Source organism: Cnephaeus nilssonii (assembly GCF_951640355.1).
Source record: "Cnephaeus nilssonii genome assembly, chromosome: 2".
NCBI classification, from domain to species: domain Eukaryota; kingdom Metazoa; phylum Chordata; class Mammalia; order Chiroptera; family Vespertilionidae; genus Cnephaeus; species Cnephaeus nilssonii.
In genome coordinates, this window is record NC_137073.1 from 33,436,144 (window position 1) to 33,463,199 (window position 27,056).

At 51.1% G+C, this 27,056-nt stretch overlaps 1 protein-coding gene across 1 annotated transcript; it reads left to right on the forward strand.

The window, feature by feature from the left end:
* The first annotated feature begins 22,857 nt into the window (after positions 1 to 22,857).
* CLDN3 (claudin 3) lies at positions 22,858 to 24,333 on the forward strand. Its single transcript, XM_079795523.1, has one exon. It carries the CDS (start codon positions 23,324 to 23,326, stop codon positions 23,984 to 23,986), a length of 663 nt encoding a protein of 220 aa, XP_079651649.1. The 5' UTR covers positions 22,858 to 23,323; the 3' UTR covers positions 23,987 to 24,333.
* The last annotated feature ends 2,723 nt before the right edge of the window (positions 24,334 to 27,056 follow it).

The following is a 27,056-nucleotide window of genomic DNA, read 5'->3' on the forward strand; positions in this document are numbered from 1 at the left end:
CAGCGCCTTTCCCCACTCCCCACACCTCCCCCCCCACACACACACACACCAGAACACACACCAACACAAACAGATGGTTTCTACCTGGACCACGCCTCCCAGGGTTTACCGTACAAGGTCTGAGGAACAGTACACACTGAGGCATGTGAGCTGAACAGCAGAGATAACTGCCCTTCAAGATGGACAATAAGTAATTTCCTGCAATGACTTCATCACAGCCTCCCTGTCGGTAAGCAGGGCAGGGAATCTTACTGCCTTTGCACCGATGGGTAAACTGGGACGGCAGGGGCTCGCCCAGGATGTGGTGGGCACCTTACCCAGGTGTTCCTTATCTGTTGTCCCAGCCCTTCAAGCTTTCTGATTGCAGAAGGGAGTTGGCCAGATGGCCAGAACATCCTCCCCCATCCCGCACTTCCTGCTGTTGTTCTCTTGGGACACAGCCAACTGACACTTGGAAAAGCAGGAGTGGGGGAGGGGAAGCATGCAGGCCCTATAACTTTTCACCTGTGGCCCAACAGAAGTGACTAAGAAGCTGTCCTTCCCTGCTCAGCCCAGCCAAGCACAGCAGGTGTGGGGGAGGGACAGAGGCCAGGGGAGGGCAGGTGCCGAAGGGGTAAGGCAAAGGGCAGGCCCAGGCCAGGGGAAGTCTGTGGGGAGCTCAGGTGTAAAGGAGGTGCAGGAGGGAGTCCGGGGAGCCGTGAGCAGCTCTGCACATGAATGGAGCTGGAGAGACAATTGTTGATGCTTGATTTATTACAGGAGCCACACTGGCTGGGTCCCACCCACCTGCAGGAAAAATACCAGCCAAGCCAAGACATTTTTCCTACCCTCACTATGGCTCCCTGAGCCTGGCCTCCCAACAGCGCAGACAACCTTTTACTTTATAATGTGTCTGCCATCCATCACCTTTGCTCTGGGGCAGAGGGGGCAGGCTTAGCACGTATTTCTTTTTCTTTCTGCCAACATACACTGCATAGTCATATGCCAATGGAACTGTATCATGCATGCTGGGTTTTACCCAGGACAGCTCTCTCTCCCACAGACCGGGGCACCCATCCCTGCCCACCCCATAGCCATCTTATCAGCCCTGTGATCTCAGAGAAGCCAGTGCCATTTCAGAGCCTCACTTTCCCGTGTAAAATAAGGACATGACCACCCCTCCCTATCTAAGGCAGATGTGAAATGAGAGGAGGATGTGAAAATGCTTTGTGAGCTGAAAATGTTTTAGTATCATGAGGAGGAAGGAGCTCAGTTTGAGTCACAAAGCAGCCACCCCTCGGCTCTGGTCCTGCTCACACCAGGTGAGAGTTAGGACTTCTCGGACCCCTGTCCCCAGAGCCCCTGGGGCTCAGCCAAATCCTGATCACAGCACAGCACACACCTCCGTGCCCTGCACTCAGCTCCTTGGGTGTCCCTGGGAAAGGTGCAAATAAATTCCCCCATCCAGCCCTGAGCCCAGAGCCAGTGATGGGCCTGCCAGACCACCCCAGGGTAGCCAGAGGAACCTCAGAACCTGAAGTGAGGTAGGGGGAGCAGGGAGCAGGGTGGGAAGGAAGTCTCCTGTCTGGGGCCTGGGATGGACCCCTCTGAGAGGTAAGGGAGTGACCGAGTAGATTCAGGTCTCCAGAACTTTATTCTTTATCTTCTGGGAATGGAAGACTAGGGCCAGGGGAGCCAGTGCCAACTTAAAGTTATTCCTCCCCACCAGATATAATGTTTTGATCCTTATAATACCAGAAGGAAATAAATATTACAAATATATTTAAAGATATAATAAATATCTTTTTTAAATTTTATTGAGTTTTAGAGAGAGCAGAAGGGAGAGGCAGAGAGAGAAACACTGATTTCTTGTTCCACTTATTTATGCATTCATTTGTTGATTCTTGTATGTGCCCTGACCGGGGATTGAACTCAAAACCTTGGTGTATAGGAATAATGCTCTAACCAACTGAGCTACCAACCAGGGTGATATCTTTATAAAATTGGGGGAGCGGGGGGAAGCAGTCTCACTCTCAGCTAAAAAATTAGTCTAGCTGGAAGTTGGTCCAAAACTATTTATTTTTGCAGAAGTTCACTAACATCTCAGACCACAGACACAAGTTAAAATCCTGTTCTTTTTTAACCAGTGACAATGCCAAGATGTTTTAAAAAAATTAATTTCAGTAAATAATTTGCAAGGGGTTGTCATAATCGTCTGTGAGTGTAAAGAATGTGTCACCGGGTCGCTTCAGAGCCATCTCCCTGACTTGTTCCGAAGGAGGATCTCCTGGAATCTCATAGCAAACAGGCAGTCAGCTTCAGATTTTCAGACCTGCTGGTATGGACCGGCCACCTCCTGCCTGGCTCTGGAAGCGATGGGAAGGGCTGGGCCCAGGCTGGGACTTCTAGAATCTACGGGAGGATGTGGTGACTCCTTTGTGGCTCTCCTCTGAAATAACCCCAGTCCTCCCTGGATTCAGTCCCAGCTCCGCCACTTCCAATTAGGTGACATTGGGCAATAGAATTAAACTCTCTCAACAACGTCCCCATCTGGGTAAGGAGGATGACACCTCCCTCCCAGGTTCTGGGAAGCTCCGTTCAGACCGGGAGCTGGGCTCTCCGGCCACTGAGATTCCTCTGGCCTCCTTCACAAGGGGCCCGGCAGGCCCAGCACAGGCTCTAGGAAGCCACGGGCCCTGGGCTCAGGAGTAGAGGTCCGGGGTCTTAGGCTAAGCAAGTAGCCCCGGAGCCTCAGCCAGCAGCCAGCCCCGTGGCCTTCCTCTCACTTGGCCCCAGACTGGGTAATGGCAGACCTGATTACATAGGAGGCCTGGCCGCCCAGCTGGCCAGACTGGCTGAGCCGGTGCTGCCCCCAAGCTGGGCCCCACGTGGGCTGAGGGAGAAGGTGGAGGTGGGGTGGCCACAGCTGGGGAGTCTCCAAGGAACAGAAGCAAGGCCACACTACTGCCTGCTGGCTGGAGTCGCACCGTCCAGGCTGACAGGGGCCTCTGGGGACAGGACAGAAGGACAGGACATGCGTTCAGGGAGAGGGAACAGCTGAGTGAGGGGTTGGGAGCTCAGTGAAGGGGCTTTGAGAGGGGCTCAGACAGGTGAAAGGGGAGGAGACTTAAAGAGAGGATGGGACTGAGTGCATCCAATTTCAGCTTCTGTCTGGTGGTTTCAAAAGCCCTGTATTCATCCATGACCTTGGCTGTCCTCACCATCCCACCCAGCTGCCCAGCCCTTCCCAGGCCACTCCTAGTTCTCAGAGAGGTCCATCCCGGGCCCCAGACATGAGACCTCCTTCCCACCTACCCCACTCCCTGCTCCCCCTACCTCACTCCAGGGCAGTCCTCTTCTCTGATGGTCGTGTCTTCTGAAAGGTTTGCGACGCAGGAAACAAGACACAGAGTCCAGGCGATGGAAAGGGGGGAGGTTTTAATCTTGCGCTCCCGGGCGAAACTCACGGGTCCGAGAGTGGGCCAGGGAAGTTGGCGCCCAAAAGGGGGGCATAGGTACTTCCTTTATACAGCTGTTTAGTGAGGGGAGGGTGGAGGGCATGAGAGGTGTGGAATTCCTGCCTCGGGCAGGGGTCTGGGAAGGATGGCAAGGGTCTAGGAAGGCGCCAGTTATCTTTGTCACCATCTACCTTGCGGATGCTTGTATGGCTGTGGACTTCCCCCCTGCCTCGACCTAACATCTTCAACTTTCCAGACGCAGTGGAAGGAGAGCCCTGAAGGCCAGGAGAGCCCTGAGGACCTTCCAATCTGATGGCACAGTCAGGTCTGCCCAGCCCACCCCCCCTCCCCAGCTAGGGAGGCGTCCTTTCACCCTCTCTCAGTCGTTGGTTAGCACACGTTTTTAGAGCACCTGCTATGGGCCAGGCACTTGGCGAGGTGCCTTCGTGTTAAAATAAGTCATTTTGATCTTACCGCAAAACCATGTAGGGCTTTATCATTCACGTTTCAGAGATGGGAAAACTAAGGCTCTGCTTGCTGATGTGACATTCCAGGGCCACCAGAATAATAACCAAAAAAAGGGAAGTCCCTGACGCTGGGGCTTTTCCTCTACACCCACGCTCTCATTCATTACTCTTCACTTGTTTCTTCTTTCATTCTTTCACCAAGGATGTGCTGAGGACCTGCACTGGGCCAGGCCCAGGGCTGGGCATGGAGCTCGGCAGGGAATAAGACTGGCGCCTGCCCTCGAGCCCCTCCCTCACCATCTAAATAGACAATTCCTGACACCAGAGAAGCCAGCTCTGTGTGAACTCTGGAGAGGAAACAGCTCCACCTGAGGCCCAGGCAGGCTTCCTGGAGGAGGTGGCAGGGGAAGAGGAGACCTGAAGGGTAAGTAAAAGCTTAGAAGTTGATGAAGAAAGAGTTCTCCAAAACGGGGAGTGGCAAAGGGCCGAAGGGGCCTCGGAGGGGTCTGGAGCTGGGCAGGGGGTGGAGCTGGCCTGGAAAGCAAGTTGGGCACAGCAGGAAAGGCCTCAAGTGCCCAGGCCAAGAGTTGGAGGCACGGGGGAGCCATGGACAGGCTTTGAGCAAGGACAGGCCTGGCCAGCTATGACCTGTGGGGCGGTGCCTGGACCAGTGTGGCAGGTTGATTCTAGGAGAACTGATAGGAGGGCTGCCCTGCTTTTGGTTGGACGATGGAGCCTCAGAACAGAAGAGGTGGGGCTTCGCTGAGGGCTCATCTTGACCCAGGACCCCCCAGAGCAGCCAGCTCACTGGCCCCTGGGTCAGCAGAGACCTGGTCTCTAGTGGGCAGAGCCAGGACAAGGGGTGGGGTCACCCCAACCTGCTTCCTCTTTACCCCTCTGGTGATAGCCTCCGAGGATCCTGGAACCCGGCACCCTTTTCCTCCAAGAAGCCTGGGCAGGGCATACACCTGATGACGACAGCGTACAGAGAAGCTGCCTCCATGACACACCAAGAGGGAGAGAGAAACCAGCAGCTGATCAGGGGACTGCCAGGCAGGCAGCCAGTGAGTCAGTGGTGACGGGCCAGGGGCAAACCCCAGAAGTCTGGGGATCATCCATGCCCCAGCCCCAGGTGACTCAGAGATTATATTACCCTCGCTCCTGGAGCAGAGGCCCCCAGGCCCGGCCTTCCAGGCCTCCAGCCTCCCTCCTGCTCCATCCCTCCCTGCATGGATGGGTGGACACCACCCACGCTCATTCCTGACACACACCGATTCTGACCCCTTGACTTCTTGGGGCCCAAAAGTCCAGCTGCCAGATTTTTGCCTTAATGCCAGATGCACCCACTGACCCAGCCTGGCCAGCAGCCCTCACTGCTGGCTTACAGCTCTAGATCAGACTAGTCCCAAGGAGGGGCACACCCCACCCCTACCTGTTCCATCAGCTGGGAGCAGAAGGTGGGGCCAGGCCTGGAGCAGCCACATTTGTTCTGATTCAGTTTGTGGTTAGGTTTGAACTTTTTTAGTTTTCATGTTCTCTTTATAGCAGGGCTTAACCTGCCGGTTTAAACTTTTGACATGTGCCTAAGTACTCACCCCCAGCACTCAATCACACCCTCCCTCCCTCCCTCACTTTGCACACTCCCTGCTTCTCTCTCCAACTGGGCTGTGGGAACTGGAGATGCCTAGGGGCTGGCCAGCTGCCACTGGCTTGGTGTCACTACCCCTCAGCATCACTCTACAGCTGCCCACCCAGGCCAGGCCTTCCCACCTACAGGCCATATGAAGCTCCCACCACATTCCTAAGTGTGCAACAAGGGTTCCATGTTTCTTTTTTCTTTTTTTTAAATTAAAGTATAGTTGACAGGCCAGGGGCAAACCCCAGAAGTCTATATTATATTAGTTTCAGTTATACAACATAATGATTCAACATTTATATACCTTCCGGTGTGGTCACCACGTAAGTCATCTGTCACCGTACCAAGTTATTATATTATTGACATTCCCTGTGCTGTATACCACATCCCTGTGACTTACTTATTTTATAACTGGAAATTTGTACCTCTTATTCCCTTTTACCTTTTTTACCCAATCCCTCTCCTCCACCCCACCACCTCTGGCAACCATCAGTTTGTTCTCTGTGTCTGTGGGTCTATTTCTATTTTACTTTGTCTATTTGTTTGTTTTGTTTTTTAGATTCCACGTGTAAGTGAAATCATATGGTATTTGTCTACCTCTGTCTGACTTATTTCAGTTAACTTAATACCATCTAGGTTCATCCATGTTGTTGCAGATGCAAGATTTTATTCTTTTTTTATTGCTGATTAGTGTTCCACTACATATATATATACTAGAGGCCCAGTGCACAAAAATTCGTGCACTCGGGGTGGGGGGTGTCCCTCAGCCCAGCCTGCGCCCTCTTGCAGTGTAGGAGCCCTCAGGGGATGCCCAACTGACAGCTTAGGCCTGCTCCCTCTGCGGGAGGCGACCGGGTGGGCTGGCCTCGCCCCCCCCCATTGCCCCTCCGCTGACACTGGTCACCGCCACCCCCCCCCACCTCGATCGTCATCCCCTCCCTCTGCCCACTGGCATGCACCTTGGCTGGTCTGGCGCCACCTGCTCGCCGGCCCTGTCCCCCGCCGACCTGTTGTTCCACTGTTCGGTTGATTTGCATATTACGCTTTTATTATATAGGACAGTGGTTCTCAGCCTTTCTAATGCCGCGGCCCTTTAATACAGTTCCTCATGTTGTGGTGACCCCCAACCATAAAATTATTTTCGTTGCTACTTCATAACTGTAATTTTGCTACTGTTAATGAATCGTAATGTAAATATCTGTGTCACAACCCACAGGTTGAGAACGACTAGCAGGGTCGCCTAAGACCATCAGAAAACACAGATACTTACATTACAATTCATAACAGTAGCAAAATTACAGTTATGAAGTAGCAACGAAAATAATTTTATGGTTGGGGGTCACCACAATATGAGGAACTGTATTAAAGGGTCGCAGCATTAGAAAGGTTGAGAACCACTGATATAGGAGATATATATATATCACATTTTCTTCATCAATTCATCCATGGATGACCACCAATGTTTTTTTTTTTTTTTTCAATCAACTCCATTCCAGTTCTTCGCCATCTCTGCAGGCTGACAGGACTCTCAATCTCAGCCGTTCCTGTAGCTCTTTCTCTGACCAGGGATATTAATTGAAGCAAATGTGCCATGCTAACATAGGGTGTGAATAGTAGGAAAACTGGGTGTGGGGTTTATATGAGAACTCTCCATACTATCTTCTCAATTTTTCTGTAAGTCTAAAACTGTTCTCAAAAATAAAGTCTATTTTTAAAAGGGGAAAAAGGCCCTAGCCGGTTTGCTCAGCGGACAGAGTGTCAGCCTGCAGACTGAAGGGTCCCTGGTTTGATTCTGGTCAAAGGCACATACCCAGGTTGTGGGCTTGAGCCTCAGTGGGGAGCGTGCAGGAGGCAGCCTATCAATGGTTCTCTCATCATTAATGTTTCTATCTCTCTCTCCCTTCCTCTCTGAAATCAATAAAATTATATTTTAAAAAAAAAAACAAGGGAGAAGAAAGAAAGAAGAAAAGAGAGAGAGAAAGAAGAAAGAAAGAAAGAAAGAAAGAAAGAAAGAAAGAAAGAAAGAAAGAAAAGAAAAGAAAAGAAAAGAAAAGAAAAGAAAAGAAAAGAAAAGAAAAGAAAAGAAAAGAAAAGAAAAGAAAAGAAAAGAAAAGAAAAGAAAGCTAAGCCTCCCCCATCCAGTGAGCCTTCCTGGTTCATGCTTGGGCAGTGAAGGGGCATTGAGTTTGCCAGCAGGACTCAGTACTCAGCCCTGCTCATGTTCCAGAACCTCTGATGAAAAATGTCCTGTTCTTAGGAAACGCATGCTGAAGTACTGAGCAGGCAATTGTCATGGTGTATTCATGTCACTCTTAGAAAAAAAAAGTATGTGTGCAGGGAGGGAAGAGAGTGTGCACAAATGTGGCAAAACGTTAACAACTGGTGAACCTGGGTGAAGGGTATATGAATGTTCCTTGTACTAATCTTGCAACTTTCTTGTGGTTTTTTAATTTTTCAAAATAAAAAGTTGAGAGAAAAACTAAGAAGGGACCAGTCAGGCCCGGCTGGCATGGTTCAGTGGTGGAGCCTCGACCTGTGAACCAGGAGGTCAGCCCGTCCCTGCCAGGGTCCCAGAGCCAGCCCATGGCTGGATCACACTGGTACTGCCCACCCGCTCCGGACAAACACACATACCAGGGCTCTCCTGGCTCCTGTGTCCCCAGCCCCATGATCACTGAGGTCCCGGTCTCTCTCCAGTGTCTGACTCAGCACCATGTACCTTGGGCTTCCCTGCTGATAGGAAGGTGGCTTCCCCATCCCTCTTAACTCTACTGTCCAGGCCTCCTTTTGTGAAGAGTCTGATACAAATATCCTCCGGGCTCTGTCCCTTCTCTGTGCTCAGACCAGGCCTGGAAGCTCAGGCCTTGTTATCTTGGAGTACAAGGCCAGTAACATTAATAATAACTACCTGACCCTGGCCAGGTAGCTCATTTGGTTAGAGCGATGTCCCAATACACCAAGGTTGCAGGTTCAATCCTCATTTGGGGCACATACAAGAAACAACCAGTGAATGCATAAATAAGTAGAATAACAAATTGATGTTTCTCTCTCTCTCTCTCTCTCTCTCTCTCTCTCTCTCTCTCTCTCTCTCTAAAAATCAATAAATAAATTTTAAAATAATAATAATAGTAACTACCTGAATGTCCATAGCAGCACTAGTTGAATAGCCAAAATGTGGAACCTTGAAAACACTGTGCCAAGTGGATGAAGCCATACAACAAAGGCCACATATTGTATGATTCTGTTTGCATGAAATGTCTAGAATAGGCAAGTCCATAGAGACAGAAAGTAGATTAGTCGCTTAGAGCTGGAAGGCTACACAAAGAATGTTCTAAAATCGATTGTGGTGCCTGGCTGGTGTGGCCCAGCAGTTGAGCATCGACCCAGGAATCAAGAGCTCGTCAGTTCGATTCCCAGTCAGGGCACATGCCCCGATTACAGGTGCAGGCTTGCTCCCTAGGAGGGGGCATGCAGGAGGCAGCCGATCGATGATGTCCCTTTCTCATTGATGTTTCTATCTCTCTCCCTTCCTCTCTCTCATTAAAAAATATATATTTCTTAGGGTGATGGTTGCATCACTCTGTGAATGTATTAAAAAGCACACATTTTATTTTTTTAAGAATAGTTTATTGATTTTTAAAAATATATATTTTTTTATTTCAGAGAGGAAGGGAGAGGGAGAGAATAATGAAACATTAATGATGAGAAGGAATCATTGATCAGCCACCTCCTGCATGCCCCACACTGAGGATCGAGCCCCAAACCTGGGCATGTTCCCTGACCGGTAATTGAGCCGTGACCTCCTTGTTCATAGGTCAATGCTCAACCACTGAGCCATGCCAGCCAAGCAGTTCATTGATATTTTAGAGAGAGGGGAAGGGAAAGGGAGAAAGAGAGAAAGAAATATAAATCCCCAGACCAGGAATTGAGCCAGCAACCGCCTGGTGCACGGGACAATGTCCAACCAACCAAGCCACACTGGCCAGGACTGAATTACACATTTTAAATGAGTGAATTGTATAGCATGTGAATTATATATCCACACAGCTGCTTTAAAAATAATATTTAGCACTTCTCAATGCCTGTTGGGTTCCAGGCAGGCCCCATAACAACCTCTGTTAACTCTCAGGACACTGATCCATACCCCCGGTCCAGAATGAGCTGGGACGCCCAGCAAAGAGACAGAGTAGCCCTCTCGTGTTTGCTGCTGGGAACTGCAGCCGCCGAGGTGTGTCCTGTCTGTTGGCCAGAATTTTGAAAATCGCTCCTTCGCTCTGGCAGGGGGAGGAGTGAGAAGGAAGTCCTGGCAGGCAGAAATGCGATGGGGCCACCAAAAGTACCCCCGAACTGGAGTTCAGTGAAGGGAGGGGGTTCAATGCAAAGGGTGACCCATAGGTGGGGTTTACAGGTTTAACATCACGATAAAAAGTAAAAGCTGGCCCATACCATGGGAATGGCAGAGGTCCATCCTCCCCAGGGGGGGGGCCCGGGGGTCTGGCTGGGCAGCCTCGGTGGGCTCCCTAGGGCCTGCAGAGCAAATGTGGCTGAGGCCCTGAGGCCGAGGCTGGGGGGGGGGGGGGGGAGGAGGGGGGTGGCCATCCAAGGCAGGGCTGTGAGGTCCACAGGAAGGGAGTAGCCCACACCAGGTGGAGTAGCCCACACCAGGTGGAGTGCCCCAGGAGCAGGGGAGCACTCCCTGGTGGAGGCCAGTGCCACTGCAGTCCTCCTGGAGGGAGGTCCTGGCACCCAGTCTTCTGTCTGTCCAGAGGGGTGGGCTAGGGCCCCATAGATCCCTTAGGGCTGGGGCCTGAGACTAAGAGCGTGAGAATGAGGCACAGGACTTCTTCCGGGCCCTCCATGGAGAGGGGCAGGAAGGAGGGCATGTAGGTGAGTGCATGAGGAGGAGGATGGGGAGGAGAGGCAGGTGCTGCCCTGGAGCCCCGGGGATAGTGGCACTTCTACTCTTCCTCCTCCCAGCGTAGGAGGAAGAGTAGAAGTCCCCTCAATCACAGCCAGGCCCACGTAGGCCTGGGAAGATGTGAAACCCCGGCCCACACGCTCATCATGTGGGAGAGCCAGCCAGGCCAAGGACAAGCCGCCGGCTCCCAGGCCCCACCCTGAGCTCCTTCCCCTCTCTCAGCACCAGGTCCCTCACCGAGCTCCTGCTCCTGATTTCACCCACACCCGCCCCTGGCCCTTCAGGGGGGGAAGAGAGCTGAGTGAGGAGACCAGGCACCGAGGGGAAGGAGACTCCGTGGCGGGAGGGGCTTCAGCAAGGGGCGTGAGGACTCTGGGAGGGAGAGACTCTCAGAGGGAGGTGCTCAGCGTGGGCAGAGGAGGCTGAGGACCCGGACCAGTCGGCCAGGCAAGTCCCGTGGGGGCAATCTCAGACCACCTCGCTTCAGAGGGGCTTGGTCACATCTGAGCGGCACCCTTGGCACAGCCTGGAGGCAGCCCAGGCTCAGTGTCCGCAGGCCCGCCTGAAGCCTGAACACGGAAGAAGCTTGGGGAGGGCCTCTTTATGGCTCTTGTGGCTCCTGGTGAAACCTGGCCCTGGGGACGGGGAAGCAGTTTCTCTGGGGCCGGTGGGGAGCGGGGAGTGACTCATTCTTCTCTTCCAGGCTCCAGGACACCTCCGAGGCTGGGAATTACCCAGAAGCAGCCAACCAGGCCAGTCCGAGAACAGCAGCTCCACCCTCCCGTGGCCTCTCACCTCACAACTCCCACCCTTCCCACAGGGAGGGGCGGGCCATGCCCAGAACTGTGGACACCTGGAAGAGAAACACACACGCACAAACCCACACAGACACACACCCACACACGCACTAATTCCGAACACAGCCACCCTCGCCCAGAAAGAAACACCCACCACACACAGGCACGTGCAAGCACCCAGTCAGAGAGCAGAGGACAGTCCACCACGAAGCCCCCCACAAAGCACGCCACCCAGGGAACACCAAGACCGGCTCACGGGCACAGCAGACCGGGGCCACCCACACTCTCGCCGGCTCCAGAACCAGTTTCGCTTCTCCGCTGGCCCGTTGAAGAGGCTCCCTGGGGCAAGAGGGGGAAGGAGACAGGCAGCAGAGGTAGAGGGGATGCCAGTTGGGGTGGGGGCATATCCCAGGGGCCTCCCTGCTCAGGGGGAAAGTACAAACTGGGTTTTAACCTAGGGCCGGGTACTTTGTCACCAAAGAACCTGAGGTGCCTTCACTGTCTCCTGCTCCCAACATGTTCCCTCCTGGAGGCCGGGTTTCAGTACACACATAAAGCTTGGTGTCCCAGCCCAGGTGTCTATGTACCGAAAAGCTGGCTGCAAAATCACCCCTCCAGGAAGCCCCGGATCCCACATTCCTGTCAGAGCAGCTTAGCACCAGTTAGGGAGCCAAAGCTCCCAGTGTGTGGCATCTGCTGGCTTGTTTGGCAGCTTCCGGTATGTGTGATTCCTCCACACTTCCGCTCCAGACGGAGGCTTCCCAGGGCAGGGGCTGAATGTATTTTATACCTCAAAAAAAATAACATAAGCCCGGATGTGGTGGCTCAGTGGATTGAGCGTTGTCCCATGGACCAAGAGGTCCCGGGTTCAATTCCCAGTCACGGCACATGCCCGGGTTGCAGGCTCGATCCCCAGTAGGGGGCATGCAGGAGGCAGCCAGTCAATGATTCTCTCTCATCATTGATGTTTTTATCTCTCCCTCTCCCTTCCTCTCTGAAATCAGTAAAAATATGTTTTAAAAAAGAAGATAATCATAAAATGGTAAAACATAAGCCATAGTCTTAGAGAAGATATTTGCAACCCATATCACCAACAAATGATTGATACTCAGAACATATAAATTCCATAAATCAACAACAAAAAGACAAACAGCCCTAACTGGTTTGGCTCAGTGGATAGAGTGTCAGCCAGCGGACTGAAAGGTCCCAGGTTCGATTCCGGTCAAGGGCATGTACCTTGGTTGCAGGCACATCCCCAGTAGGAGGTGTGCAGGAGGCAGCTGATCGATGTTTCTCTCTCATCGATGTTTCTAACTCTCTATCTCTCTCCCTTCCTCTCTGTAAAAAATCAATAGAATATATTTTTTAAAAAAAGACAAATATTCCAATAGAAAATTAGGGAAATGCCATAAAGAAGAAGCTCATGAAGAAAACATTGAAACAAACAATAAACAAATGAAAAGATGTTCAATGTGACTGATAACCAGAGAAATACAAATTAAAACAATAATAAGATACCACTTGACACCCACAGAATGACAAAAACAATGAAAAGTCTGGTGCTACCAAGTATTGGCAAAGATGTATAGCAATAGGAACTCCTCAACATGCTGGAGGAGGTGTCAACACAACAATTTTAGAGAATCATTTGGCAATACCTGGTAAGGTGTGTATACCACCCAGTGATCCGGCAAGTTTACTTCTAGAGAAACTCTCACGCATATGCACCTGGAGGCATTTACAAGGCCATGTGTCATATCTTATTTGTAATAGTAAAACCATTGTAAACAATCCAAATGTTCATCAAGAGAACAGATATAAACTGTGGCCTACTCACACAAGGAAATACTATGCAGCAGGTACAATAAACGAACCAGAGCTTCTTATATAAACACTAGAGGCCTGGTGCACGAAGTCGTGCACGGGTGGGGTCCCTTGGCCTGGCCGGTGATGAGGCCTATTAGGGGGGCCGGCCAGTGGGGGGAGGGATGCCAGGAGGTGGGCCAGCGGTGGGGAGGGGCTGCAGGAGGTTGGCTGTGGGAGCGCACTGACCACCAGGGGCAAGCTCCTGCATTGAGCGTCTGCCCCCTGGTGGTCAGTGTGTATCATAGCGACTGATCAACCAGTCGTTCCAGTTGTTCGGTCATAATGGTCGCTTAGGCTTTTTTTTTTTTAATATATTTTATTGATTTTTTACAGGGAGGAAGAGAGAGGGATAGAGAGTTAGAAACATCGATGAGAGAGAAATATCGATCAGCTGCCTCTTGCACACCCCCTACTAGGGATGTGCCCGCAACCAAGGTACATGCCCTTGACCGGAATCGAACCTGGGACCCTTGAGTCTGCAGGCCGACGCTCTATCCACTGAGCCAAACCGGTTTCGGCCACTTAGGCTTTTATATATATATAGATAGATGGATAAATTTTGAAAACATACAGTCGACAGAAAAAACAAATTGTCCAATATGTAGAACATAAGACCATCTATGTAATAATGTTTGATGCACAAGATAGCACTATGTATTGTGAATGAATATATACCTAAGCAGCAAAATTATAAAAACTTGAACAAGGTGATGACACATCAACTTCAGGCTAGTGTTACCTGGAGGAAAACAGGTGAATGGGAAAAGGCAGGGGTACAAAGAGCCTGCAGCAGAATAATACTTGTTAAATCTGAGTGTGGTGGGATCTCATGGGTGTTTCTTATATTATTCTTTATACTTTCCCATATGTTTGAAATATCTCATCGTTTTAAAAATATGTAAAAGGGAGCGAGGCAATTTTACAGTCTAGCAGCAAGAAGGTGGGCTGCCATCTTGGTTTCTACACAGATCCCAGCTTATGCCTTCCCTCCTTCACTCAACATTTCAGTGTTGCTCCAGCACTCTTCTCCCACCCAGATGACTTTGTCTTCATTCCTGGGCCTCCCAGACCTTGGCAGTCCTGCCCCTAGGGGTTAAGGGGGAGGGGAGAATGTTTTCTGTGAATGTTTTATCAGTTCCTGCCTGGGTCCACAGATAACATTGAGATCCTAGAGACCTAATGCATCCCAGTCACATTCACAAAGGATGACCTAAAAAATGCATAAGAACCCCCACCCCACCCTTGTCTTTAGAAAGATGTCAAAGGGCCCGGCCAGTGTGGCTCAGTGGTTGGATGTCAACCTATGAACCAGGAGGTCACTGTTAGATTCCCAGTCAGGGCACATGCCAGTTGCAGACTCGATTCCTGGTGTGGGGCATGCAGGAGGCAGCCGATCAATGCTTCTCTCATTGTTGATGTTTCTATCTCTCCCTCTCCCTTCTTTTCTGAAATAAAATAAAAAAGATATATTAAAAAATAAAAAGATGTCAAAGGTATCAAAATATGTGGTCTACTGCACCAAAGGTGAGAGCGTCCTTTCCTGTCCTCTCTTCTCACCTTCCACCCCACAACTGGCTAAGCAGATCTTCTAGAAACTGCCCACAAAACCTCTCTTCTATCCCTGTTCTAGCTGCATGGTCTTTCCCTCAGCAAGCCATTCTTCCTCCTTCTGGTAAGTGAGATGGGCCAGGAGGGAAATCTGGCACAATTATTAAAGCCCCTTGAGCAGACCAGGGGAGGAGGAAGTCTGTAATGCTCATGTGTTCGGCCTCCAGGAGAAACAGCACAGGGCCTGAGAGCATCTGCGACACGGCAGTCCAGCCTCCCACTGCTGTCTCCCAGGAGGAGTCAGGGCTACCTTCCCAAAGCCATTTCATCATCCTGCAAGGCCAGCGGCTTCTAGATGGGGTTCATGGGGAGAGCAGGACATCACCCAATACGTCTCCCGCTGTGAGGCAGCTTCAGCATTCACCAGAACCGCATATGAAACATTAGCAAGTTCATGAATGGTGGTCCTGGCAGAAGCATGATACACAAGTAAACCAAATTCACACCCCACATAAGCACCTTCTGAGGTATAGACAAATTACCGATGACCTCACAACTGGGAAGGACTGAGCCTGACTGGTCCCTACTGGATTCGGGATCGGTACTATTTTGCTGCCAGTGGGCACTCGGGTCAGGCCTGGTCAGACAAAGCCTTGCATGCTTCCTTTCCTGCCACAGTAACCACTGTGGTCACAAGCCCATTGAACAGACACCAGGCTGGCTGGGGAAGAAAGCACCCACAAGATTGCTTAGAGGACACAATGCTATTTGAGCCCCTCCAGCAGCGAGATGTTCCTTTGAGTCGGAGCTCAGAGTCAGGACACACAGTGTTAGGACTGCCCTACCAGGGGAACGTGGCCTCTGTCAGTGATAAGGCGCGAGGCAATAAGGGTTGAGTAACCTCTGATAGGGCCCTATCTTAAATCAACTTCTTTCTCCTTGGGCCTCAAAAGCTGCTTTGTTTAACTTCGTGCTGTTTGGATGAAGATATGATAAGGTCCCCAAGGTTTAAATAAACTTAGAAGTCAACAGCGGTTACTACCCTCCATTCCCTGGAAGGGAGGCTTAGTGGGGTGAGGACACAAGACCCCGGAGGGGCAGGGACCCAAGGTCTCCCACTCCTCTCTCCCCTGCAGTCCGCAGCCCCAGCCAATCCCAATTGAGGTTCCCTTGAGTTTCTTTCCTTTCCTGTTTCTCGTTTTGGTTGCAAGTAGGGAACCCAGGGCCAAAACATTTAACTCCAAAGCTTAAGCCAGGGGTCTCAAACTCAAGTGGTTACAAGAGTCGAATGGGAAACAAAAATGCATGCGAGGAGCCAAGTGAAAGGCAGTAGGTGGGGGACTTCCACTTTCAAGAAAAGGGAGTAGGCAAAAACCCGGGACTGTATAGATACAACAAACAAGAGGAGATTGAAACTGGAGGGAAGGCAAACCAGGTAGGGACTAGACCCAAAGAGTCTAGACCCAAAGAGGTGTGACACCCTCATCGTTGTCACCATCCTGCGGCCACCTTCAGGCTCCTCGTGGCACACGGTGAGTGGCTCGGGTTTTCTTTTTCCCTCATACATCCCAGACTCGGAACTGAAGAAGCAGGCAACTGAGAGACACCAATGGGCACAGACAAAAAAAGTCCCAACGAAAACCTGTTTTCTCTAGTCAAAGAACCAAAAGAGGGGGGCAGACCAGAAACACAGAAAACTTTCAGACAATAACCACTCTCCTCTAGCCAAGGACCAGAGAAAAAACTGTGGCCCCACCCAGCCCACACCACAAAGGTCAGGTGCAGAAACTGGATCTCCATCCTAGTAGAGGCTGTAACAAAGCACACCAACACCCCCACCAGGGTGGTGTCACAACCCCCGCCCCCACAGTGACTGGAGACCACGTGGTAAGTCTAGCCTTCTATACCTGCCTGATAGTAAAAGGCACCACACCCACTCCCCACTGGGTGGGAATCATAGGAAGCCACCCAAACCATGCAATCAGTGGAAACCATCTGGGGAGCTGGAACTCCCACCCCTATTTAGCAATAACAAGGAACCACCTTCCTCCCTTGCCCCAGGTGTCAATCAAGGCTTCTACTTCTACCTGGCAATATAAGGAAGCCCCTCGCCCTTCTCCTGTAGTGTCAAAATAGAACAGAAGGTTTAAGTAAGATTTAGACTTTGGGAACATAATACAAAACTGCCCAGGATCCCACTAAAAATCACTCATCTGACTAAGAACCAGAAAGATCTCAAACTGAATGAAAATAGATGCCAACACCAAGATGACAGAGAATAGAATTGCCTGACAAAGATAATTTTAAACCAACCATGATCAAAATGATTACAAGAGTAATTATGAATGCACTTGAAGCAAATGGAAAATAGAAAAATTTAGAAAAAAAATAAGAGATATAAAGAAGAACCAATAGAAAGTTTAGAACTGAAATAAAAAACTCAGCAGATGGCACAAGAGCAGAAGGGAGGAGGGCGGTAAACACACAATACAGTGTACGGATGATGTGTTATAGAATTGTGTACCTGAAACTTGTACAATTTTGTTAACCAGTGTCACCCCAATAAATTCAATAAAAAGGAAAAAATAGATGAATTTAAAAAAAGAGGAGAAGGGAGACGAGGAAAGAATGAATGAGCTGAAAGATAGAACAATAGAAATTACTCAATCTGAACAACAGAGTTAAAATAGACCGAGGAAAAAAAATTAAAAATAACAGAGCCTCAGGTAACTGTGGGACTATAACAAACATCTAACATTTGTGCCATCAGAGTCCCCGAAGGAAAGGATAAAGAGGGCAAAGCTAGAAAAATACTTGAAGAAATAATAACTGAAAACTCCCCAAATTTGGCAAGACACATAAACCTACCGATTCAAGAAGCTAAACAAATCTCAAACTGATTAAACCCAAAGAAATGCACACTAAGAAATATCATGATCAAACTTCTTAAAACAAAAGACGGGGGGCCAGGGGCGGGGGGATCTTAAGAGCAGCCACAGATAAATAACGTCTTACTTACAAGGGAAGACAATTAGAATGGCAACAAATTTATAATCACATATCATGGAGGCCAGAAGGAAATGGCACAATGTTTTTCAAGTGCTGAAAGAAAAGAACCTAGAATCCCATATTCAGTGAAAATATTTCTCAGGAATAAAGAAAATCAAGACATTTACGGAAAAAGGACAATTAAGGGAATATGTCACAAGCAGATCTACCCAAAAGAATTACTATGACTGGCTCTCTAGAAAATCCCAAGAAATCTACAAAAAGCTCCCAAAATAAATGAGTTCAGCAAAGCCACAGGATTCAGGATAAATATATAAAATAAAACATACAGTTTTTGCTCTGTGGAAGACCTGTTAAGAGGACAAAAGGACAAGCTATCGAGTGGGAGAATATTTGCTAGCCACACATTCAACAAAGGATTACTACATAGGATATATATAAAGAACTCTCAAAACTCAAGAATTTTTTAAAAAGCAAGGAATCCAATTAGAACATGGACAAAAGGCATAAAGACACATTTCAATGAAGAAGATATACAGACATCTTCTTCAAATAAGCAAACAAGCACAGGCAAAGATGTTTAACATCATTAGTCACAAAGGAGCTGCAAATTAAAACCACAGTGAGATACCACTGCACACCTAGCAGGTGATGAAAGTAAACTATACCCAATGCGGGCGAGGATACTGAGAACCGAGGTCGCTGGTGGGTATGTACAATGGGAAGGTCTTGCTGGGAGCAACTCCGGAGAACAAGGATGGTAGTTTCTTTAAAAGCTAAACATGCAACAACCAGAATTTGCATTCCTAGACATTTAGTCCATGGAAATAAATACATGTTCGCCCTAACAGGTTTGGCTCAGTGGATAGAGCGTCAGCCTGTGGACTGAAGGGTCCTGGTTTTGATTCCAGTCAAGGGCACATGCCCAGGTTGTGGGCTCGATCCCCAGTGGGGGTGGGGGGTGCAGGAGGCAGCCAATCAATGATTCTCTCTCATCATTGATGTTTCTATCTCTCTCTCCTTCTTCCTTCCTCTCTGAAATCAATTTTAAAAAAATTTATTTTTAAAGAAATACATGTTTGCACAAAATCCTGATGGCTACTTCTTGGGGATTGAACGCTTGGCAGGAGATAGGAAATGGACCAATTTCCTAGCTGTGGGCACTCTTCTTTTTTTTTTTAATATATTTTTTTATTGATTTTTTACAGAGAGGAAGAGAGAGGGATAGAGAGCCAGAAACATCGATGAGAGAGAAACATCGACCAGCTGCCTCCTGCACAACCCCCACCGGGGATTTGCCCGCAACCAAGGTACATGCCCTTGACCGGAATCGAACCTGGGACCCTTGAGTCCGCAGGCCGACGCTCTATCCACTGAGCCAAACCGGTTTCGGCTGGGCACTCTTCTTTCAATTCCTCTCTTCTTAGCCCTTTGCTCCTTGGAATCACACACACACACACACACACACACACACCATTCTACCCAAATACACCTTGTCACCTCCACCAGCTAAATCCTTCTCTACCAACTCCTGCCCAACCTCAACACAGCTGCAGAACTCCCCTTCTCCCGGTGGAACAACCGCCAGAGGGGACAATTTGAATATTAGGCTTTTATTATATAGGATCCTTCTATGAACATTTCTGTACAAATATTTTGTTTCAACACGTTTTCGTTTCTCTTGGGTAAGTAATAGAATGGCTGGGTCATATGGTAACTCTACCTTTTGAGAAAAAGACTGTTTTCAGGAGCAACTGCAATGCTCTACATGCCCACCAGCATCATAGGAGGGTTCCAGTTTCTCCACACCCTCTTTCTGATTCTCATCCTCATGAGGGAGAAGCGGTATCTCTGCGGTTTTGCTTTGCATTTCTCTAATGACTAATGGTGTCGAACATCTTTTCATGTGCTTTTGGCCATTTGTATATCATCTTTGTCTATCCTCAATGTCTATTTAGATTCTCTGACAATTTTCTAATTGGGTTGTCTTTTTATTATTGGTTTGTAAGGAGCCATGGTAGATATTAAGCCAAGGTTGCAAGAACACAAAAAAACGAATTGGAGCTGTTTTGCCCAGAGCCAAAGTCTTCTTTTGCAGAGTCCCTGAAGTTTGGCCCCGGGTCATGAAGCTTTCTGTCCTCATCTCCTCACAGCCCTGCCCAGCAGATCCACCTCACTCGGGCTCAGGAACAAAGCACCTCTTTCTGCCTGCCCACCCCCCTCACCCCCTGCCCTGACCTGAGCGATCAGAACATACTCCTCCTCTGCACACAAGAGGAAACTGAGACTGAAGGTGGAAAAGGACTTTCTCAAGGTCACATGACTGGTAGAAGCAGAGACAGCGCAAATTCAGGTCTGCCCAACTAAACCCCACACTTTCTCCACACAATTTCCCTGCACATTTGAATGTCCTGACCTGGTTGTTTTCTGGTTAATTATACGCTTACATCACCTCCATTCTCATTACAACCCTGTGAGGTGGTCATATAAACATCATTTTCTTCATTTTACAAAGGAAACTGAGCCTAAGAGAGGTGACATGACTTTCCCCAGCCTCACAGCCAGCAAGAGACAGAGCTCACAGCACCTCACTCAGACACAACCACCGGGGAACCCACCTCAGCCCTCCACTAAGCCCAGCCACACTGCCTGGGGGTTCTGTCTCCCTTCTGGGTCAAAGCCACCCCCACTAACCAGGAAACTAACAGCCAGCAGTCCACTGAAATGGACCTAGCCTCTATGAACTTCCTTCAGGGCAACCCCCACCCAGCACCGGCTGGGCACTCCCAGCCTTGCCCAGCCCAACCCCAACAGGCCCCACCCAAGACCTTTGCCCCTGAAAGAAGTAGGACCCTAGTTTCCTGGGCATCTGGCCCTGTGTACCTTACCTTTTTTTTTTTTAGAAATCTGCTTTGTTGTTGTTGTGTTGTGTGTTTTTTTTTTTTTGTTCTTGGTTAATCCTCACCAAGGATATTTTTCCACTGATTTATAAGAGAGAGTGGGAGGGAAAGGGAGAGACAGAGAAACATAGATGTGAGAGAGGCCCATCAAATTGGTTGCCCCCTGCAGGAATGGACCAGGGCCAGGGATGGAGCCTGCAACCAAGGTACATGCCCTTGACCAGAATCGAACCTGGGACCCTTCAGTCCTCAGGCCGATGCTCTATCCACTGAGCCAAACTGGCCAGGGCTACCTTACTCTTATATCACCCTAGGGCAGTGGTCGGCAAACCGCGGCTCGAAAGCCACATGAGGCTCTTTGGCCCCTTGAGTGTGGCTCTTCCACAAAATACCTCGCGCGGGCCTGGGCGAGTCTATTTTGAAGAATTGGCATTAGAATACTCAAGGGGCCAAAGAGCCGCATGTGGCTCGAGAGCCTCGGTTTGCCGACCACTGCCCTAGGGCTTTGGCACTTATAGAAAAGGATACAAGCTACATGCCTGTGATTTGAGAGATCTGGAGAAAACCAGAAAATCCCCCACTCAATGAGGTTTCTTTTGTTGTTGTTGTTGTTAATCTTCACCTGAGGATATTTTTTCCATTGATTTTTAGAGAAAGTAGAAGGGCCCTAGCCAGTTTGGCTCAGTAGCTAGAGCGTTGGCCTGCAGATGGAAGGGTCCCAGGTTCGATTCCTGTCAAGAGCACATGCCTGGTTTGTGGGCTCAATCCCCAGTAGGGGGTGTGCAGGAGGCAGCGGATCAATGATTCTCATCATTGATATTTCTATCTCTCCCCCTCCATTCCTCTATGAAATCAATAAAAAAATATATTTTTTTAAAAAGAGAGAAAGTAGAAGGGAGGGAGGGTGGGAGAGAGACAGAGAAAGAGAGAGAGAGAAACATCGATGTGAGAGAGACACATCTATCGGTTGCCTTCTGCACACACCCCAATGGGGGTGAACCTGCAACCCAGGTCAGTGTCCTTGACTGGTAATTGAACCTAAGATCCTTCAATGAGGGACCAACCCTCTAACCACTTAGAAACACTGGCCAGGGCTCAATGAGGTTTCTTATCTGGCTTGGAAGTGTGCTTGGTTTCTCCCAGATTACAAAGCCCTCTGGTTCAGGAAACACAGTAGTGTCCCGTTATCAGTCATTTATGCCAGTAGGAGGGCCTAGGCAGGCAAGGTTGCAAGAACACAAGAAAGTGATGCGCTTCCCTCATTCAAGTCATGAAACCAACGTTCTTGTGAGTACCCAGCACTGTTCTAGGCACTAGAGATACTGCAGTGAACAAAACCAGCGGAAATCCTCGCCCGTTTGGGGACATTCTGGCTGTCCCAATGGAGCTGACATGCTGGAGCAGAGAGAGAATAAAAAAATAACTAAGAGGAATGTGGAGTATGGCAGGTGGTGTTAAAATCGAAGGAGAATATAAAGTGTGAAAAAAAGGACAGAACACTGTGGAGTGAGTAGTTGTAATTTTAAATAATGTGGTCAGGGAAGGAAGGCCTTGCTGGGAGCAAAAACCTGAAGGGTAGGAATGAGCCTTGTGAATATCTGCACGTGTCCCATTGTGGAATGCCCATGGGGCCGGAAGTGGGAGCGTGCGGTTTAGTGGAGGAAGAGCCAGGAGATCCGAGGGCTGGAGCGAGCGGAAGAGAGGGGACGGGTGGAGGGGAGGGACAGCCCAGGTGTGGGAGCAAGGGGTTGCAGGTAAGGTCTCTGACTTCCCACTTTTGCCCGGATCAAATCTTTCACCACCATTTCATTAGGGTGAATCTCGGCACTGACTTGGAGCCCAGAGGGAGGGAAGACAGGGCTCTGGGTGAGGGATCCAGAGTTATTGCGAGGGATTAGAGCTGAGGATTAGGCGGGGGTGGGGGGAGTTTTAGTTCAGCACTGGCTCAGGGGCGTCTTCGGAGTGCTTTTGAGGGCGGTCCCTGGCTACAAAGTCCAGCTCTCTAGGGCTGGCAACCCCCTGGGCCTGAATCAGGCGGGTATCCGGCGTGGCGAGCGCTGCTCGGAGGCCCGGGGGACGGAGGAGCAGGTGCGCCGCTCACTCCCGCGAACACCCGCGGCCACGCCCACGCCGCCCTTCCAGTCCCCGGGGATCCCGGGCAACTGGCTGCGCCCCCTTCACCGCGCGGCCGTGCCAAACGCGGAGTCTGGGGACCAGTCAAACAGCCTGTAATTTGCAACCTACCCCGACCTGCAGGGGAATTGGTTACCTAGCAGTGGGGACTCGGCGAGGGGGGCCGGGCTCCAGCCCAGGCCCCGCCCCCTCGCGGCACACACCCCACCTGCGCCGCGAGCCACTCCCGGCCCAGTCCTTCCTCCCCCGGCCCTCGGCGAAGGTGGGAAGAGGGGCCACGTCACTGTCCCCAGGTCCGGGAGAACGCGGCTCCGCCCCTCCCGCCCCCGCCCGAGCCCTGAGCCGGATCGAGGACCAATCGGCCCCAGCTCCGGGCCAGTTCAGTCGCCGCCGCCGCCGCCACCCACAAAGCCACAGGCAGGTGCGGACGCAGCCGCGGCGCCGCCGGCAGAGCAGAGCCGTTAGCGAGCGCGCGGTTCGTCGGTGCGTCGGTCCGTCCGTCGGGGCGTCTTCAGTCGTCGCGCCGCCGTTCTCGCCCAGGCCCGGCGGCCGCGCCCCTCGTCGTCCCTGCACCCGGAGCCGCCCGGCAGAGCCGGCTTTGGAGCGGCAGCCATGTCCATGGGCCTGGAGATCACGGGCACCTCGCTGGCCGTGCTGGGCTGGCTGGGCACCATCGTGTGCTGCGCGCTGCCCATGTGGCGGGTCACGGCCTTCATCGGCAGCAGCATCATCACAGCACAGATCACCTGGGAGGGCCTGTGGATGAACTGCGTGGTGCAGAGCACCGGCCAGATGCAGTGCAAGGTGTACGACTCGCTGCTGGCGCTGCCGCAGGACCTGCAGGCGGCCCGCGCCCTCATCGTGGTAGCCATCCTGCTGGGTGCCTTTGGGCTCCTCGTGGCGCTCGTGGGCGCCCAGTGCACCAACTGCGTGCAGGACGACACCGCCAAGGCCAAGATCACCATCGTGGCGGGCGTGCTCTTCCTGCTGGCCGCCCTGCTCACCCTGGTGCCGGTGTCCTGGTCGGCCAACACCATTGTCCAGGATTTCTACAACCCGATAGTGCCCGAGTCGCAGAAGCGCGAGATTGGCTCGGGCCTGTACGTGGGCTGGGCGGCTGCGGCGCTGCAGCTGCTGGGGGGCGCGCTGCTCTGCTGCTCGTGCCCCCCGCACGAGAAGAAATACGTGCCCGCCAAGATCCTCTACTCGGCGCCGCGATCCGCCGGCCCAGGCACGGGCACCGGCACCGCCTACGACCGCAAGGACTACGTCTGAGGGGCCGCCGCGCGCCACCACCGACACGTGCTGGAGCGCCCACCAGTCCAGCCGCCCGCCTTGCATCGGAAACCAGCCCTGCCCAGATGTCCGGCAGCCCTCTCACTGGACGGGCAGGGGCCAGCCCGTCGCCCCTTCCCCCAGCTGCCACCCCTCCGCGGGCAGGCGGTGGGACAGCGAAGCCTGGGGAGCAGCCCCCATAGACAATGAAACCTCCCCCTCTGGAGTGCAGGGTGGGGTGGCCACGCCGACCTGCCGGAGGCCTCAGAGCCCTGGTTGGGCAGGCCCCGGCAGCCTTGAAAGGGGCCACTTGATATTCTCCAATAAAAGCCTTTCGTTTTGCAGTTGCCTGCGCGCCTCCTTGCCCTGAGCGCGCGCGCACAGGTCCCCCACCTCCCTGAAAGGCTTGGCCTTGGCTGGATTCGGCTAGGGAGGAAGCTTAGAGAGGAACAGAGAGGTTCAGTAACCGGGAAAGGGAGGCTGCAAACTGAACTGGGTACTGGCGGTCATCTGGCCTACTCACTGGGGATTCAGACGGCTAAGAGGCAGGTGTGGGCACGTCCAGCGTGTTTTGGTGGAGAGAGCCAAGGGGGTGGGGGCAGGGTGTCAGGGACCCTCTTCCCCAGGCTGACATTTGGGTTTGTGCTCGGAGCGTGTTTTCCACAGCGCCTGCCTGCACCCCAGGATCGCCCCTGTGCTACATGAAAGAGCACATTCAATGCTATGATTTCATATTTGGAAAAGGAGAACACAAAGACCTATTGTGTTTGTTTGTTTCTTAGCAAAAGTAATGCTGGGCAGAACCTTCTCACTTGGGGTGAAAGATGAGAGAGGGGCCTCGTTTTCTTCCATGGGGGGGTGGGGGTGGTGGTGGGTTTGAGGGGGCGTTGCTCAGAAGCACTGGCATCTTGGAGAAGGTGCAGGAGGGTCAGGCCCTGGGAAAGGGGGCCTGTGCCCAGGGCCAGGTAAGAGAAATTCTGCATGGCAGGATAGATAGCAAGGTGAGAGAGGAAGTGGTGATGAGGCCCAGGGGCTCAGAAAAGACCAAGGCATGGAGAGTCTCCTGGGAGACTTTGACAGACTTTGGACCTTACTCTGGTGTTATGGCAGTCATGGAAGGACGCGCCTTGTCAAAGTTACGCTCTCTAAAACAACCGCTCCGGCAGCCCCTGCAGAGCTGGGACTCAGGGAGGCCAGTGAAGGTGGAAGACCTTCTAAGAGGCTATGTAGCCAGCCCAGTATGAGATGATGCAAGCCAGAAATAAAGCAGGGTCAGCAGGACTGGGAGCAGGGCCTGATGGGGCTGTTAGCAGGGCTTGAGAACCATTTGGATATGCAGGGAGGGAAAGAGGGGAGAACTGGGAGAGCCCCAATTTTCCACCCTAGATCATTGATTGCATTGTGAAGCCATTTACCAAAATAGGAGACCAGATTACTGGGGGAAGATGATGGGGTTCCGTTTTGAGTGTACAGAGATTGACAAGCCTGTAGGACCTTTGGGCGAGATGTCCAGGAAATGGCTGGGCATATATAGAGCTCTGGAACTCAGGAGTGGTAAAACTTGGCTATTGTTAGCATACAGAAGGGAACCGAAACCGGGGAGTGGATGAGGTCAGTCTAGAAACCAAAGGGAGGAAGGGTTTCGAGAGGGCAGGCATTGGCCACGGTGTCCGAGGCTGCAGAAGTGGTCAGGGAAGATGAGAGACCTGAGGAGTAGCTGTGAGATTAAAAGCAGCAGTGTGGCTCAGTGGTTGAGCGTCAACCTATGAACCAGGAGGTCACGGTTCAATTCTCGGACAGGGCACATGCCTGGGTTGTGGGCTTGATCCCCAGTAGGGGGCATGCAGATGGCAGCCAATCAATGATTCTTTCTCGTCATTGATATTTCTCTCTCTCCCTCTCCCTTCCTCTCTGAAATCAATAAAAATACAAATTTAAATTAAAAAAAAACAAACAGCAAGGTGGTCACTGGTGGCCTTAGCAAGAGGCGTGGGGGCAGACACAGAGGATAGAAAAGTGAGTGGGAAAAGGGAAGCAAAAACAGAATATGTAGACCCTGCATCCAAGAGGTTTTCTTATAAAGGGAATCAAGGCCAAGTTAGCAACTTGAGGGGGAGTGAGGGTAACAGGACAGGTATTTAAAATTGAGGAAACTTGACATTATTTCAGTTAACTGTATCTCAAACTTCTTTCCTTGAAGCAAAATTAAACAAAAGGTCCCAAAGGCAGTCAAGTTTTTCAGTAAAATACTCCACTTAGCTCCCCAAAAATTCTTTGGTGAAGGAACACTAACATGTTACCCTATATGACCCAAGGAAGAGGAATAGGTTCCCATGAATAGTAAGAAGACCCTAGCTGTAGGTCATCCTCTGAGAGATTCAGGAAAGGACTTGGGGTTGTCATTACTCTCTCCAACCAGTTCCCCCTTGGGAACCACTCTTCCAGCCTGGGGGTAAGGAAACAGGAGGAGTGACTGGATATGAAGGGACAATTGATGGAGATGGGTCCTAGGGAGAGCTGGAGAAGGGATGTGGGCTCACAAAAGGCAGAGGGGCTCAGTGGGGGACCTCAGTGAGGGGAAGGTGGCATAGAGGAGGGGTCAGTGAGTGGGAAGGGCCCAGTGAAATGGTGGGGCTCCAGTTGGTTTGGCTCAATGGCTAGAGCATTGGCCTGCAGACTGAAAGGTCCCAGGTTCGATTCCGGTTAAGGGCACATGCCGGGGGTGCGGGCTGGATCCCCATTGGGGGGCATGCAGGAGGCAGTGGAGCAATGATTCTCTCTCATCATTGATATTTCTATCTCTCTCTCTCTCCCTCTCCCTTCCTCTCTGAAATCAATAAAAGTATATTTAGGAAAAATAAAAGAAATGGTGGGGACTCAGTGAAGGGGGTCAGTGAAGGGGAGGGGCCTCAGTGAGGGGAAGGGTCAGAGAGGGAGGAGGCTTAGCAATAGGTGAGGGGGAGGGAACTGGGGGGAGAAATGTTCTCTGGGCCTGTCTGGGATGGGGTTTGAGGGGTGGGCAGAGAGCCAAGCCTTTGCATCTCACTTCATCCCCATAGTCTCTGGCTAA